The 18,304-nt window shown below is 35.1% G+C and overlaps 1 protein-coding gene across 9 annotated transcripts in view; it reads left to right on the top strand.

Annotated features, from left to right (window-relative positions):
- Window positions 1–18,304, top strand: part of C2CD5 (C2 calcium dependent domain containing 5) — a 91,832-nt gene that overhangs the window by 63,724 nt on the left and 9,804 nt on the right. For all 9 annotated transcript variants that reach the window (XM_086404054.1, XM_086404046.1, XM_086404047.1 and 6 more), the window contains 8 exons: window positions 923–1,087; window positions 2,903–3,043; window positions 4,950–5,013; window positions 5,401–5,462; window positions 5,688–5,786; window positions 6,406–6,495; window positions 6,976–7,063; window positions 8,115–8,201. In XM_086404054.1, the coding sequence (XP_086260180.1) occupies window positions 923–1,087; window positions 2,903–3,043; window positions 4,950–5,013; window positions 5,401–5,462; window positions 5,688–5,786; window positions 6,406–6,495; window positions 6,976–7,063; window positions 8,115–8,201 (796 nt within the window). The remainder of the gene's footprint in view (window positions 1–922; window positions 1,088–2,902; window positions 3,044–4,949; window positions 5,014–5,400; window positions 5,463–5,687; window positions 5,787–6,405; window positions 6,496–6,975; window positions 7,064–8,114; window positions 8,202–18,304) is intronic.

The raw sequence follows: 18,304 nt of genomic DNA on the forward strand, positions 1-18,304 counted from the left end.
TGAACAAACCAGGAGAAAGAGCTTCTGGGGACCAGACTTCATAGAGCACTACACGCTTTCCAGGATGGACTTTAACAAAATTGGCAGTTGCTTAAAAATTTTAGTAACAACAACAGCTCTTACAATTTATGCAACTATCCAGAGTTAAAAGAATTGTCTTCTCTTTTCTCCATTCTACTCCTTTGATGTTAATGATTTGCTGTGGGTACTTTTATACATTTTTTTTTGCTTTCTTTCCTTACAGAAACATATTTAAACATAAAGCACATATGTGTGTGTGTTTTATCTTGTTTTGTATTTCCCCTAATAGATTTTCAGTACTAATGACATGCAGTACTGTTACAAAGTCAGAATTTTATTTAATTAAATATTTAAAATAAATCTGTATCAGGTTTTCTTTCTTGGTGATTATGAAGTTAGGATGATATAGTGGAAAGTTCTTGGTTTTAAGAGTTTGAAACACATTCACATCTCTTCTCCACATTTATTGATGTGATCTTGAGTAAGCTTCCTATCCTTTCTGAACTTCAGTTTCTTTACTTGCTTTGCATAAGTTTCTTTTTTACTTTTGCCATTTTAAAGATAAACTACTTATTAATGAAATACTTATTTTATTACAATTTTCAATCGTATTTTCCTGAGCTGTTTCTTTCTGTGCACATTACAGTCCAGTTGTGTGTGCAGAGCCAAGGAAATTGTCCTTTCACTACTGTCTGACCTACCCAGGGTTCTCACTGGGAGTAACCAACCCCTGTGCTACCAGTTCTGGTTTTCTGTGTTCTTTTACATATGTCCTGTGCGAACACTGGTGCTACTTATCTTTTTCCTACAGGACAAGGACCATATTTCTGAATATGAATACTGAAGGACTGTTATGATTTAGATATTTTTTTTCTCATTATTCCCCCATTATTTTTACCAGTCGGCCACCGGTGTGTACTTAGCAGCTTTACCAACGCCTGGTGGTATTCAGATTGCTGGAAAGACTCCTAATGATGGCTCATACGAGCAGCATATATCTCATATGCAGAAGAAGATAAATGACACGATTGCCAAGAATAAAGAGTTGTATGAAATCAATCCTCCGGTAAGTGAAATAAATCTCCATTGTGAATACATAAGTTATTGTCTAAATTTGCTCTCCCTATTACTCATTCTTTCTCCTTCCTTTACATCCGTGCTCAAATGTCTTATTTTTTAGGGAAGCCAACTCCAAACACCCTATTTAAAAAATGGTAACTGTCCCATCAATTTTTGGTACTTCCCATCTCCCTTCAGTGTTTTATTGTTTTCTGTTTCTCTTATTTCTGTGTGTCTTTATGTGTGAAGTATGTTTTTGTGTATTGCTTGTTGCTCCTGGGCTTCCCTGATAGCTCAGTTAGTAAAGAATCTGCCTGCAATGCAGGAGACCTCGGTTTAAATCAGGAAGATCTACTGTAGAAGGGCTAGGCTATCTCCAGTACTCCTGGGCTTCCCTGGTGGCTCAGCTAATAAAGAATCCACTTGCAATATGGGAGACCTGGGTTTGATTCCTGGGTTGGAAAGATCCCCTGGAGAACGGAAAGGCTACCCACTCCAGTATTCCGGCCTAGAGAATTCCAAGGACTGTATAGTCCATGGCGTCACAAAGAGTTGGACACGACTGAGTGACTTTCACTTACTTGCCTGATGCTCTCAGTAGAATGAAGCTGCATCAGGGCTGTATTCCTAGTGGCTCAACCAATTCCTCCTAGTAGTAGCCTCCTGATAGATAAGTTCTTGTTAAGTAACCAAATAAATGGTTTAAAATTTTCTTTGTTTAGTATAAAGAAAGATTGCTTGTCTATGGCAAAAATACTAAAAAATGCAGGGTCTTTTCTTTCTCACTTTGTAGTCACTGTAACAGGCACCCTGTCAGATTTATGTAGGGCAGATTAATGTGGAAAGCAAGTAAGGTAATGGATATGAAGGTGCTGCGGAGTAGCTGAGTTAGGAAACTGCGGTGGCAGTCTTATGTAAGGTGTGCACTAGCAGAGAACGTTGAAAACAGTTTGGAAAAACCTTTTTAAAAATAATTTCCTTGGTCTTTTTTTTTTTTTTTTTTAAAGATAGCTCTGTTATACCAACAGCAAGCTTTGTCTTTTACATTTGTGTTCACATATCCACTTTCTGTTGATATCCTTGTGGCCAGCAGCTGTTTAGAACCTCTAGTTAGCTGCGATCTTTGGCTATAAAATAGGTAAAAACTTACAAACCCATAAAAGATTGCACCATACATTTACCTTAAAAAGATCATTGTAACTGTCAAAATTTATTTAGCTTAATAAGTTGCATAGCAAATACATGTATAATATATGTATTATGTGTACAAACACAAACATAGATACGTATGTCATATACCACATTTTACTATTTGGGGCTTTGAAAAACTAACACTGCATAAGATATAAAAGATTAGAATGTTATTTGGGTACATAATCTTTAATTCTTTATGAGTTATTTAGGACTTTCAAATGTTGAGTAGAAAACACTGTGAGCTGGAAAAACCGCTAGTTCCCTACCAGTTGTAGTGTCCTCTTTGTACACTAGATGTCAGTGTTGCCTTGTTGTGTCTGATAGTTTCTGGATTATTGTATCAAGGCGGTGGTGGTTGTTTAGTCCCCAAGTTGTGTCTGACTAAAGGAGATAGACATGTATTCTATAAAAGTTTAATTATTCCTAAAGATTATAATTAAATATAGACTAGGAATACATTTTACAGACCCGCCCCATAGTTTTCTATTAATATGCAAATTTAAAACCAGACCGAAGCATACAAATATCAAATCATTGTGTTGAATACCTGAAACTGCTATGTTACATGTCTACGGAAGCTCCATTAAACAGAAAAAGATACGATATAAAGCAATTATATTTCTTTTAGGACATATCTGAAGAGATTATAGGATCCCCCATTCCAGAACCTAGACAACGCTCAAGACTTTTGAGATCTCAGTCAGAAAGCTCTGATGAAGTTACAGAATTGGACCTTTCACATGGGAAAAAAGATGCCTTTGTTTTGGAGGTATTATTGCATTGAAATAATTTCTAAAAGTTTTTGGACTATAAGATACGTATTTTTGCAATCAAATCCTAAATTGGTGCGATTTTTATCATTACAACTGTTATAAATGTCAGAAGAATGTTTTCTTACAGAAATTACAACAAATTTGAAGATATCAAGACTTGGTAATATATCTTTTGTTTAACACCAGATGACTGATTAAATAATGTAGATGGTTTGAGAAGAATTAATGTTGGGGTTGAAATAAAAACATTAAACTTTTGGAGCTATTTTTGTAAATTTGAATTAATTTAAATAAGGTTCTATTCCTTCACTTACTATAGTTCTTATCTACTTTATAGGTTATAATGTTACTATAACATTTTTACATGTAAACATAATAATATAAGCACTGTAGTGTTTTCTTGCCGAGTTCAGAATATGTAATCGAATTTTCATTGTACAAAGACATTCAGAACTGACTTTCCTGAAGAATAAATGTGACATGAAAGGTTTATGGAACCTCTGCTTTCACAGATCTGCTTCCCAGGCACTCCCCTGTAGAATGCTTAGCTTTTAAAGGGTTGATGATCTTTCTTTGATCCTGAAGGAAAGGAAAATAAATGAAGATACTGAGAAATGTTTCCTGGTAAGGTGACAGTTGAGAGAAAAAATCCGACATCTGCATCTCAGTAAAGCAGGAAGGTGATAGTAGAATTGAACTAGGTTGAGATTGGAGGCTTGAAGAGTCTAGAACAGTGCCTGTGAATGATTAGGATGTCAGCTGTAGAAGATGCTCAAGGCTTAACTGAAATAAGAGTGTTACCTTGTAGAAAACTCAAACTATATGACTTTGTACACTTTTCTCATAATTTCTACAGTCTGAGAATGGAAAAAGAAAAGTGTAGCAGGTCAGTGAAAGATTAAGAACAAGCTCCAGGGTTCTGTTTCGAGCAGTGCTACTCAGTGTCCTGTGAAGTGGCATTGGCACCAGCTGGGAGTTTGTAAGAAATTCAGACCCTGGGGCCCCTACTCAGACCTCAAACATGAATATTTCAATGTGGGGCCCAGGAATCTTTCACAAACCTCCAGATGATTCTTAGCTTTACTTAAACCTTGATCCAGAGCATTTTTGATACTTCTGATCCTGGGATTCTAGCTAATTGGAGAATGGAAGTACTTCAAGTGTGGACAAGAAGGCAAGGTGTAGATTCAGTAAAAGAAGGGACAGAGAGACAGAGGGGTTGTGTTTGGAGAGTGCTTGAGATCTTGGTGTGAAATGTTTTGGGGAATACCACAGTTGAGGTATGGCCATGACTGTGGGTAACTGAAGCAAAGTGTAAGTGAAAGTGATTCTTGACACCTCAAGGGTATGAGATAGGACTTAGACCCCCAAGGTACAGAGGAATGTCTATATATGTCCAGTTGGATATGTTCACTATTTATAATTCACAACAGAATATTGAGATGTAAGAAAAATGGAATTTGTACTTATTCTTTTAAGATATACCTTTAAATTTATCCCTATGTAATTCTGTTTTAAAGCAGTTCCATATTTAGCCAAAAGATTTTTTAAAGTTACACTTTATTAGTTTAAACAGAGGTAGTGATTATTTATGTTATCTTTGTAAATCTTTTGAAACATGCCCTCAAAAAGTCTTGAGAAAAGGCTTGATTTTTTTTTAACCCAGTGTACTTTGTAATGTAAGATATTTCATTTAGAAGTATTTATAATTATTATTGCAGTAAAGTTTATAGATTTTAGAAAAGTTTTTTCAAATTTTATGCTTTAACTTAGGGGAAAATGGCTCTACTTTTCCTTGACGCTTTATGTTTTCTATTTAATAAATAATAAAAATAATCTTAAAAATTTGAAATAACTATATATTTATTATTTATGTGATAGGTTTAATCTTTTCATTTTCAGATTGATGACACAGATGCAATGGAAGATGTACATTCTCTCCTCACTGATGTCCCACCTCCTTCAGGTAAATAGAGAAAAATTACCTGAGAGGAGACTAATTTTGCATATCAGTATTTCGGTTCATAATTGTTATAGCACTAACTTTAAAGGCTTTGTCAGTGTTACATTCTGTCATGTTCTTTGCTGCCCAAGATCGAAAACACAGTGTTTAAAAATATTTACATTAGAACTTGTGAGCTGATTTTTAATCCTTTTATGTTTATCATTACCCCCAAAACCATGCTGATTTATTAACGTGGTCTGAAGTTTCCCAGAGGTATAGAGTTTTAGAAGAAAAAAATGAGTAGATTTTACAGTTAGGACTTCATGTAATGATTGAAATATGTTATCCTTTAACAACAAGAATAAATGAAATAGTATCATAAGTTTTAACTCTAATTTATTTTAACAGGCTTTTATAGTTGTAATACAGAAATCATGCCTGGTATAAATAATTGGACATCTGAAATACAGGTAAACCTTTTATTCTTAATTTTAAACAAGTATAGCATGTGTGATTTTGGCAAGTTTTTTCTTAACATGTGTCTTCTTTTTACCTCCTTATTGCAATTAAATCTTATCTTTTTAGAAAATAATTATTATAGTAGTAGTATGGTAGTTATTGTTTATTTTATTTTCTGTTACAGTATATAGTTAAAAATAATGAAATGACATGCCATTATATCTTCCCATATTTAGATGTTTACATCAGTAAGAGTAATCCGATTAAGCAGCCTTAACCTGACTAATCAAGCCCTTAATAAGAACTTTAATGATCTCTGTGAAAACTTGCTTAAGGTAGGAACCTTCTGACTAACTATACCTTAGTTAAAATGCCTAAGGATCATGAGATTTAAAAAGAAAAGTGCTTGTATTGTCTGGAATACCTTGCACAGTGGTAGGGACAATTATTTTTATTTATTTGTCAGTCTTAACTTGCCACCAAGTAAAATGCCAAAGTTGTCCTCTCCATCCTAATATGCCATAGTATAAAAGATATATATTTTGAGTTATTTCATAGCTTTAAACTGCATAAAAATCTGTATTTATAAATTTTTAAAATCCCTCTTTCTTATGTTTTTATGACTTAGAAATATGACTAAATATTATTGTCTGCTCAGATATTAAAACTGTATTCATTTTTTAATATCTCCATTTTTATTTTTTTAATTATTTTAATTGGAAGATAATTACTTTACAATATCGTGATGGTTTTTGCTTTATATCAACATGAATCAGCCATGGGTATACATGTGTCCCCCCCACCCAAACTGTATTCTTAATGAAAGAATAGACAAAACAGAAATGTTTTAATCTTTTGAATTTTATTTGCCACAGTAAAATATGCATTAAAAATCATTTTTTATGGATTTTTAAATTACAAGAAGTGATATTACTAATATTTTCTTTTGTGTAGAGCCTGTATTTTAAACTCCGGTCTATGATCCCCTGCTGCCTCTGCCATGTCAATTTTACAGTCTCTCTCCCTGAAGATGAATTAATTCAGGTAATTACAGTTTAGTCTATTATTAAAAAAGATTTCTTTGATCTGTTTTAATATTATACATTTGCCATAATTGAGAAGTATAAGCTGCTTTATTTCAAAATATTTTTAAACATGTTAGTATGAGTCAGACCTTATCTGTCCGTTTTACTTTTGTGAACTCTAGTTATCTAAAGGTGGAATCACATGTGTGTTCCAGCGTAATACCCACTGGGAGTTCTGTCTCAGTGTGACTTCTGCAGTCTCCATCCTTTAGAGAAGGTTCTTGAGCTTTTTCTGGAATACCTAGGTTTCGGTGTACATGTTGGGCTTAGTTGTAGTCTGAATATCTGAGTTTATGTGCAGTTCCGGTTAAGAATCTTAACCAGTAAAACTAAAGGCAGATTAGCCAGTTTGTATAAGTTGTATGTAGTGAGAAAGATCTGTGAGAAGATGATTTTGGGAATGATTACTTCGCTCATCATATTGTTTCTGTGATTCTAGGTTACAGTCACAGCAGTTGCAATAACTTTTGACAAAAATCAGGCTTTACAGACTACAAAAACACACGCTGAGAAGTTATTGCAAAGAGGTAAACCTGTGGTAGATGGGAGTATGGTTCAGTGAAAAAAATATATTTGTCTATTTTATAGTTCAGTGAAAAAATATAGAGGATAGGTAACTAAATGATATGTTTTTTGGTAAGATACTGTTACTTTTTCTGTTTTCTTTATCAGGATAACTGTATGGATAAGCATATGACTGGCTTTTTTTTGTTTCACACATGGATAGGTGGTTCACTGCTGATTACACAGAAAATGTGGCTGTTTTTTAGACTTAGATTGTATCATTAATTCTTCAGCAATTTAGAGGCTCTGAAAAAAAAGAAACTTTCTGAAGTTTAATGACTTGCTGGCTAAATAAATATCTAAAATATTTTAAGTTGAATATATTACACCTATATGCTGCTGCTGCTGCTAAGTGGCTTCAGTCGTGTCCGACTCTGTGTGACCCCATAGACGGCAGCCCACCAGGCTCCACCGTCCCTAGGATTCTCCAGGCAAGAACACTGGAGTGGGTTGCCATTTCCTTCTCCAATGCATGAAAGTGAAAAGTGAAAGTGAAGTTGCTCAGTTGAGTCCGACTCCTAGTGACCCCATGGACTGCAGCCTACCAGGCTCCTCCGTCCATGGGGTTTTCCAGGCAAGAGTACTGGAGTGGGGTGCCATTGCCTTCTCCGATTACACCTATATAGTATTGATTAAATGTCAGATTAAAAGATGTGTTAAATGATGATGTGTTCAGATACTTATCAAAAATAAATAGTAACTGGTTTAAGTATTATAGAACTACTATAGTATCAATACAAAAGTAGGATAGTAATAATTATTAGTGAGTGCTTATTCTTTGAAAGGCATTGTGCTAAGAGGTTTATATGTATCATCCTTTCTAAATCTTAACAGTCCCACCTGGAAAGATAGCAACCACTCTCAGTGTCTGCACGTGAAGGTAGAAAGCAAGGAGAAAATAACCAGAATAAATTGAGTTGGGGAAAAATAAATATATTATCCCAGATTCTTAATTTTTAAAAAATTAATAAGAGATCATTACATAGTAATTTATATTTTTTCTTGCTTCTCTAGCCTCTACAGATAATGAAGAACTTCTGCAGTTTCCCCTGGAACTCTGTTCAGATTCACTTCCTTCTCATCCTTTTCCACCAGCTAAAGGTTGGTTAAGCAAGAGAAATGCAAGCACAAATACTAGTTTCTAGCACAAATACTAGTTTCTAGATGCTTTTACTTGCTTCTTGATTGTAGGTGATCTTAACTTAATTTTGAAATGGAGATTTGTTCTTCATTCCCCATTGTATGTTTCTTCATGTTCATAAAGGGGAGAGAGTTTTGTTGCTTTCATTTTAATTTCTCTAGTAATCTCATCATAACTTATTAAGGTAATTTTTCATATAATATCCTGTTCTAATACCTCAAATATATTAAAGTTTTATTTTCAGAGATTTGGATTTCCCAAAGTTAACTGTTCACATATGGTATTTTTGATATTTTTATCTGGTGAATTTTTTCCAGCAACATTGTAACCTCTTGCAGAAACTTCTAGATTTTCTTAGACAACAAAATACTTATTTTCTTCAGAAGCTAAGTGGAGAGAGGTTTTGGGCAAGGATTAGTGCAAGTGAGAAAGGGATGAGCTTTCTGTCTTTCGGGTGTCTTATATTTGAGAAACATTTTTTCAAATGCAAAATGATTATCCCTTAATTCAGTAGCATTAGGTATATTTATATCTCTACAATCTTTGGAGAAAAATGGGAGGTAGTTTTTTCCATTTCTCTTGTGATTTCAATGTAATTCTTATAAAAATTTCAGAATTACTGTACCTTATCTTAGAGCAGTTTATATACAATAAATGTTTGTGTTTTTTCCTAAATTTTTTATTCTGAGAAATGATGCATTCATTATTTGAAATCAGATGGCCTTTCTAATGCTTACATTTTATCATGCATATGATTTCTATTTGTCAGTTACTTTATCTGATACGAAGTTAGTTATAATACATAATAGCTTTAAATTCACATTGTGTTTATATCAGTAGAGTCTTTACTAAATCAGTTCAGAGTCTATGAAGATAAATAGATCTTGACTCATATTTTGGAGCTGAAAAAGTTAAGCTACTTTCAGATTTGGAACTTTCTAACATAGTTACCATGTGGTTCTTTTTCCTTTTTGTCCAAATAAAATTCTCATTTAGAACTTCATAGAGAATTTCTTTAAAAAAAAAAAGGGATAAATCCAAAGATAATCTGAGTTCAGATTTATAACTTAAATATAGCTTTTAGAACAAAAAGCAGAACAGTCTAGAATCTTCCTTGAACTGACTTCATAAGATTTTTTTTTTTTAAACATCTGCTTTCTATAGAAACTTACATTTAACACAGGGTTAGTTTCAAACTACTTTTAGTTTTCACTTAGTTTATCCTTACCCAGCAGTGGTGAGGAGGGGGCAACTAAAACCAATAACCCTATCAGCAATAAGGTTTGATTAGTTGCTAATCTATAAAAATATTTATTTGTGGAGTTGAGGTCCCTGTCAGCTCTATTTTACCATGTTGTTAATAGCTCCTGAAATCTGCGGAAGATTAAATTTAAACTCTGTAAATTAACCATGTCTATATTGATAACTTACAGTTTCGGTAATAGCTTTCAAAATGTTTTCAAAGGTAATTAAAACTAATGCTTTTTGTAGTAATCAGTGTATTTTGCACAAATGATACTTTGTGAACTGAAAAACAAAGAAGAATTTGAGCAGAATAAGTTATATCTAAACAATACCTAAAATATTTGCAGTTTATTTTAAGGAGCATGGGAAAGGGCCATAAAGTGGACTAATAAAGCAAGAGACCTGGCTTTTTTCTCATTTCTGCTCCTGATGATATCAGATGTGAGAACTTGGGCCAGTTAATCTGCAGTTAAGCCACTGAAGTCTCAGTTCTTCATTTGTAAAATGTGAAAAGATGAAGATTCTCTCCAGCCTTTAAAATTCTTGGATTTTTTTGAGTTTCTATGGTGTATGGTTCTTCAATTATTACTAAAAACAAAAGCTAAATTATGCCTGAGGTCACATTGAGCTTCTTTGAGTTCATTTTCCAAATAGCTTCAAATCAGTTAAACCAATGATTTTTAAACTCTGTCCCTCCAAACCCTAGAATTTCTTCAGAGGTGCCTTGTGGCCTTCTAAGAGGCAAGGTGTCGGGGTTAGTGCTGGCTCACCTACCTCTGAACTAGAGTAGCTTTGATTCACTGTGCTTTCTGTGTTCGCTTTCTGTGTGATTTTGTTAGAAGAAAGGGTTTCAAAAAGTTTGAAAATCAGTGAATGAGATCCTGCTGCTTTTATCATCATCGTTGTCACCGTTATCAGCTTCATAATAATATCATCACATCTAATACTTACATATATATATATATAAAACTTTTAATACTAAGTACTTAACTGTAAAACCTACGTGCCTTTCTTTGAATGTTGTATTTTAAATTCATCAGTGAACACTAAAAAGTTTACCTGTGCATTTTTTTTAAAGTCGTGTATACTGTGGTTTATGTTGCATGCTTACTTATTGTCTTTGCTTCCTGACGTCTCTCCAGGAGAACGTGTGCTATGCTATATACATTAGAAAAAGTTATTTCAAAATATTTTAGAAAATTTGAGGATAGAATGGCTTTTGAAAGGTAGGAAACATGTAATAATAGAGTGTTATATCATGAATGTAGTAGCTGAGTATTTTAACATGAAGACAGGCTTTGAATAGAGAATAGAAATATCTGGAAACAGTTAAGCTTAGCAGTTTAGAGGAAATAGGTGGGAGATAGAAAGGCAAGGATGGGAAATAAATGTTAAAAAAAAAAAAACTTTACTTTCTTTCTGCAACCAGAGGCTTAAAAATTGACAACTGATATGATAAATAAATATAGTTTTTATAGTTAGGTCAGTTAGCTAAGCTGACTGAGGTTTATCTTTTTTAATTCTGAAAACTTTGAATACTAATTTATTTTCCATGTTCTCATCACAAATGAGATGATTTATGAAAATTTTTATTTCTTTTTAGTTGACAGAGTAGTGTCAAGAGCTATGCACAGTATGTTTATTAATACTTCCATCTTTTCACTTGTAGATAAACCTTTACTTATCTTTTGGTGTTACTGAAAATGAGAGACTCTTTGAAGAGAAGATGTTTCAATTATGTGTATTCTAATTGACTGTGTAGAGTAAGCCTGGGCCTGAGTTGTCCATCCATGTTCAGTTTTTTTCCCCTTCTATGTTTTGTTATACTTGGTTTTGTTTCTCAAGGTAAACAAAACAGTTTTGATGTGTGTCTCAAATTATGGTTGATTTCGTGTTACCTTGCTAGTTATCTTGATTTTTCTGATTTGAAATATCAAAAAGCAATTTTTGATATTTAAGTAATTTTAGTAATTTAAGTAATTTCTTAAAGAATATTATCAAGTGAAGGTCATCAAAATTCTCTGAATACTGTGAGGAACAGAGATGATGTGGCATCACCATACATTACTTTTTTTTCATATGAACCTGTGTTATAAGAAAAAAAGATAACAATAGCAATTTTTTTTTAATTTTATTTTATTTAACTTTACAATATTGTATTGGTTTTGCCATATATCAAAATGAATCTGCCACAGGTATACATGTGTTCCCCATCCTGAACCCTCCTCCCTCCCCATACCATCCCTCTGGGTCGTCCCAGTGCACCAGCCCCAAGCATCCAGTATCGTGCATCAAACCTGGACTGGCAACTTGTCTCATATATGATATTATACATATTTCAATGCCATTCTCCCAAATCATCCCACCCTCTCCCTCTCCCACAGAGTCCAAAAGACTGTTCTATACATCAGTGTCTCTTTTGCTGTCTCGTATACAGGGTTATTGTTACCATCTTTCTAAATTCCATATATATGCGTTAGTATACTGTATTGGTGTTTTTCTTTCTGGCTTACTTTACTCTGTATAATAGGCTCCAGTTTCATCCACCTCATTAGAACTGATTCAAATGTATTCTTTTTAATGGCTGAGTAATACTCCATTGTGTATATGTACCACAGCTTTCTTATCCATTCGTCTGCTGATGGACATCTAGGTTGCTTCCATGTCCTGGCTATTATAAACAGTGCTGCGATGAACATTGGGGTACATGTGTCTCTTTCCCTTCTGGTTTTCTCAGTGTGTATGCCCAGCAGTGGGATTGCTGGATCATAAGGCAGTTCTATTTCCAGTTTTTTAAGGAATCTCCACACTGTTCTCCATAGTGGCTGTACTAGTTTGCATTCCCACCAACAGTGTAAGAGGGTTCCCTTTTCTCCACACCCTCTCCAGCATTTATTGCTTGTAGACTTTTGGATCGCAGCCATTCTGACTGGCGTGAAATGATACCTCATAGTGGTTTTGATTTGCATTTCTCTGATAATGAGTGATGTTGAGCATCTTTTCATGTGTTTGTTAGCCATCTGTATGTCTTCTTTGGAGAAATGTCTATTTAGTTCTTTGGCCCATTTTTTGATTGGGTCATTTATTTTTCTGGAATTGAGCTGTAGGAGTTGCTTGTATATTTTTGAGATTAGTTGTTTGTCTATTGTGTCATTTGCTATTATTTTCTCCCATTCTGAAGGCTGTCTTTTCACCTTGCTTATAGTTTCCTTTGTTGTGCAGAAGCTTTTAAGTTTAACTAGGTCCCCTTTGTTTATTTTTGCTTTTGTTTCCAATATTCTTGGAGGTGGGTCATAGAGGATCCTGCTGTGATGTATGTCGGAGAGTGTTTTGCCCATGTTCTTCTCTAGGAGTTTTATAGTTTCTGGTCTTACGTTGAGATCTTTAATCCATTTTGAGTTTATTTTTGTGTATGGTGTTAGAAAGTGTTCTAGTTTCATTCTTTTACAAGTGGTTGACCAGTTTTCCCAGCACCACTTGTTAAAGAGATTGTCTTTAATCCATTGTATATTCTTGCCTCCTTTGTCAAAGATAAGATGTCCATATGTGCGTGGATTTATCTCTGGGCTTTCTGTTTTGTTCCATTGATCTATATTTCTGTCTTTGTGCCAGTACCATACTGTCTTGATGACTGTGGCTTTGTAGTAGAGCCTGAAGTCAGGCAGGTTGATTCCTCCAGTTCCATTCTTCTTTCTCAAGATAGCTTTGGCTATTCGAGGTTTTTTGTATTTCCATACAAATTGTGAAATTATTTGTTCTAGCTCTGTGAAGAATACCGTTGGTAGCTTGATAGGGGTTGCATTGAATCTATAAATTGCTTTGGGTAGTACACTCATTTTCACTATATTGATTCTGCCAATCCATGAACATGGTATATTTCTCCATCTATTAGTGTCCTCTTTGATTTCTTTCACCAGTGTTTTGTAGTTTTCTATATATAGGTCTTTAGTTTCTTTAGGTAGATATATTCCTAAGTATTTTATTCTTTTCATTGCAATGGTGAATGGAATTGTTTCCTTAATTTTCTCTTTCTATTTTCTCATTATTAGTGTATAGGAATGCAGGGGATTTCTGTGTGTTGATTTTATATCCTGAAACTTTACTATATTCATTGATTAGTTCTAGTAATTTTCTGGTGGAGTCTTTAGGGTTTTCTATGTAGAGGATCATGTCACCTGCAAACAGTTAGAGTTTTACTTCTTCTTTTTCAATTTGGATTCCTTTTATTTCTTTTTCTTCTCTGATTGCTGTGGCCAGAACTTCCAAAACTATGTTGAATAGTAATGGTGAAAGTGGGCACCCTTGTCTTGTTCCTGACTTTAGAGGAAATGGTTTCAATTTTTCACCATTGAGGATAATGTTTGCTGTGGGTTTGTCATATATAGCTTTTATTATGTTGAGGTATGTTCCTTCTATTCCTGCTTTCTGGAGAGTTTTTATCATAAATTTTTATGGCACTTTCATAATATTTTTCCCCTTCATTAATATCTATATGTCAATTTTTTTAATATGTCACTTCACTCTGAAATGGTTTTTAAGAGAATTTTAAAATCATATATATTTTATGAAGTGAAAAAAGATTGAGCAAATATAGTAAAAATAGAGAATCTGAGTAAATATAATCTGGGTAAAAGATGTGTATAATTTTTTTATATAAAAGATTAGCATATTGCTTTAGTAGATACACATTTAAAGACCTGAATCTTGAGATATTAGATACCATATTGTGGGACTTTAAGAACTTACGTTAGACAAACGTGTGTGAATCATATACCACTATATACACACACATATATAAATAGATATCAAATACTTTGTAAATCTAATCTATATCAGGATAATGGTTTTCACTAAAATTCTGAGAATTTAAGGCTATAAAAGTGTTTAATTGAGTCACTTTTAGTGTTTGTATACTGTTGGATGAAACTGTATAGAGGAAACATTTTTTTATTACTCCCTACCCCCCATGCTTATTTCTGCTGTCACTTGGCTTTATGCTGGGGTGGTATCCTCACGTTCAGTTGCATTAACTAGAGGCTGGGAGGAGTTCTCTTTTCACTGAGCAGTTGCTGACTAATGTGACAAACATAGGTCACATTCTGGATTTCAGTAAAAAAGAAAACTTACACCCCTCAATGCATTGTACTCCATAATTAGGTATCCACATTGGAACCTTTTTCCTTTATTTTTACAGTAGGCTATTGGAGTTTACTTTTTTGTTAAACCAAATTTGATTTTAAAATATAGTTTAATTTTTTAAACTTAAATGACTTGCTTTAAATTATTGTAAACTAGTTATTAGAAATATAAATCTATAAGAATTACAGAAATTAGCTTTTAGTTTTTCCTACCAACTAATGGTTCTGAATTCTTACAAGTATATATAATTCTTTATATTAACTAAAGTTTTTTTATATTAACAGTTCATTGCATGTCTGTTTTTTCTCTCTTATTTTTTAAGATATATTTAGTCACTATGACCAAATGGTGGGCTTCCCTGGTAGCTCAGCTGGTAAAGAATCTACCTGCAATGCAGGAGACCCCAGTTCAATTCCTGGGTCAGGAAGATCCCCTGGAGAAGGGATAAGCTACCCATTCCAGTATTCTTGGGCTTCCCTGGTGGCTCAGATGGTGAAGAATCTGCCTGCTATGCGGGAAACCTGGGTTTGATCCCTGGATTGGGAAGATACCCTGGAGGAGGGCATGGCAGCCCACTCCAGAATTCTTGCCTGGAGAATCCCCATGGACAGAAGTGCTTTGCAGGCTACAGAGTTGGGCAGGACTGAGAGACTAAGCACACGTGACCAAACGGTGAAAGTGTGAAAGTGAAGTCGCTCAGTTGTGTCCGACTCTTTGCGACCCCACAAACTGTAGCCTACCAGGCTTCTCTGTCCACGGGATTTTCCAGGCAATAGTACTGGAGTGGATTGCCATTTCCTTCTCCAGGGGATCTTCCCAAACCAGGGCTCGAACCGGGGTCTCTCACATTGTAGACAGACGCTTTACCGTCTGAGCCACCAGGGAAATCTATTAAAAATGCTAAATTTTCCTTGTTATTGGTGGCCACAGCAATCAGTAGGGGATCCTGAAAGGAGAAAGATACTGAGGGGAAAGAGAATGAATAGGAACTCTGTAAAGAGTGGAAAATGTGAAAATTGCACCTAAGAAGTGTGAAGGAAGCAAAGAGTTGGATGAAGAAGTAGAGATAGGGAATCTTAGCTTCTTCAAGGCAGCCCGAGGGCAGTAAAAGCCAATCAGGAATCGAGGGAGTGAAAAGCAAAGAAAGTTGAATTGGGCTACTGACCAAAACCCAGGATTATTTGGGGAAAAAAGATAACAAAGGATAGTAGTGAGAGGAGTGAATGATGGGGACTAAAGAAGAAAAGCAAGTGGGTTAAGATACTGTACACCTTTAATTGGAAGTTTTAATGATTCAAATAGGGCAACTAATTGTCTTTTGTCATATATGTATTATCTGTGTATTCTAGTTGAATTTTTTTCTTCTAGTGAAAAACAACTTACATTTTTCTCCATGCCTTAATAATTTTTAACTGTAATATGTCAATTTCATTATCAAACCACCAATATTTGAAGACCATTAGGGTCCAGGTATATACTGAATGTTTACATACATCATTTGTCTCACTCAGTCATTAAGCCAGATACTGATCAGTGCATTAAGGAAATGCCTAAAGGAACATAAAACCAAATTTTGATCATCATAGTTTAAAACTGAGCATGTTTAAATAGGAAAATAAAGCAATATAGTTTAGAGACTCCAGATTGCACATAGTTTTATCTGCCAGAGAATCTTTTCAGAGTTTGCAGGAATTTTTTCAGCTTTAATACTTTTCTTAGGGTGACAGGAAAAGAATGTCTCAAAGACTTTTTTAATTATTCAGAGCAAAGATGACCTGTAAAATTTAATGATAGTAAATTGTCAGAAGAGTAGTCAGTGTAAGACTTTATCGTGACTAGTACATCCCTTTGTCATTGGTATGACAGATTGTTTAGGAGGATGGAGGCATCTCAAACTTCAGAAGCACTGGCAGGGGTATAATTGAAGGAGGAAGAATTCTTGCTACATTTTCTTTTTGTTTTTCATCTGTATGCTCATTTCCACTAAACCACTTTAATCTGGATTAATCCCCCTCCCCACTCTGCTCAGGCCTGTTAAAAGTCATTAGAGTATACTAAGAAAATAGTTCTATATGTTGTTCTGCTTGCCTTGTTAACTTTCCAGCATTGTTTTTTTTTTGAGGGATCATCACTATCACTTAGTAGATTTTTTGAATAGCAAAATTGTATTCAGTGGGCAAGGAAATGGTAAGAGAACTGGGTTGCTGTGTGGCTTGATTTAAACTCTCTTTGCGGCTTCAGTGGGGACCTGACATACGAAGTGTTTGTCTCAAAGTCTTCCACAGAGATATACAAATGGCCAGAACTGAGCATTGGCTCCCCAGCAAAGCCTCAAGGACATTTAAAAAGTTTCTACTTCTGAGTATGAAATCTGTTGCCTTTTTAAAGTACTGGCTTAGAGATTGCATGGGGCTTCCCCGATGGCTCAGCAGTAGAGAATCTGCCTGCAGTGCAGGGAACAGGAGATCGGGTTTGACCCCTGGGTGGGGAAGAGCCCCTGAGAAGGAAACAGCAACCTACTGCAGTTTTCTTGCCTTAGAGAATCCCGTGGACAGAGGAGCCTGGTAGGCTATGGTCCATGGGGTCACAAAGAGTCAGACACAATTGAGCATGCACGCACTAGAGATTGCAGAGGGCTTCCCTAGTAGCTCAGACGGTAAAGCATCTTCCTGCAATGCAGGAGACCTGAGTTCGATCCCTGGGTCGGGAAGATCCCCTGGAGAAGGAAATGGCAATCCACTCCAGTATCCTTGCCTAGAAAATCCCATGGACAGAAGAGCCTGGTAGGCTGTACAGTCCATGGGATCACAAAGAGTCAGATACTACTGAGCAACTAACACACACACCACCAGAATTTCTGCTTTGTCAGTGAGCCAGACAGCTAATGTCTATGCTACCTTCTCTTGAAAAGTCTGTTACCTGGGAAGCCAAACAGTAATCAGAAGGGGCAGAGAGCCTGAGGTCATTAAATGTTTGAGGTGTTCAGACCAGTCCAAAGTGCTGAAGTCCACAGGACTAGCTTCTCTTGGGCCTTTTCTCTGATAGAAAAAAATGAGTGTCCAGGCAAACGTGGCAGAAGGTGAACCTGCTCTCCTTCAGTGAGGTCAGAAGTCTCCTGACTCATTCACATTTGAGGGCTGGGAATAAATATTTTTGCTCTCTTGTTTCTCTTCTTCTCCACTTTTGTAAAACTTTGGGGAAAGTAGTAAGTGTAGTAAGTGTACATGATAAAAAATTCAAACCCTGCAAAAAGACCACATTGTCCAAAATAAAGCTCCCTTCTCCCTTCATTTTCCTTCCCAAGAGGCAAGTGCTTCTAATAGCTATATTGTCTCTCTTTGCAAAGATGTTCTATTTATCCTTAAAAAAAAAAAAAACACACAGATAATCTACAGACCATTGTATACCTTTACTTTTTAACACTTGACATATTTGAAGATGGGAGCAGATAGATTCTACATGTATAAGCTCTTTTTGTGGACATTTCATATACAGTTGCTACCAGGGAATTGCATATTGCCAAGATAATATGAAGGTATAGAGGATAATTTAGTCATTTTCATGTTTTCTCTTAGCTTCCTCTCCCTTCTTCCCATCCCCACACGATAAAACTAGGGTCTTTAGTGCCAACTGTATTTTCTGTGTCTGTACTCAGTGAGGCTGTGCTGCCCAGGACCTC

Source organism: Bos grunniens, chromosome 5 (genome assembly GCF_055505025.1).
Source record: "Bos grunniens cultivar Pamir isolate PY7600 chromosome 5, Bosgru_T2T1.0, whole genome shotgun sequence".
NCBI classification, from domain to species: Eukaryota; Metazoa; Chordata; class Mammalia; order Artiodactyla; family Bovidae; genus Bos; species Bos grunniens.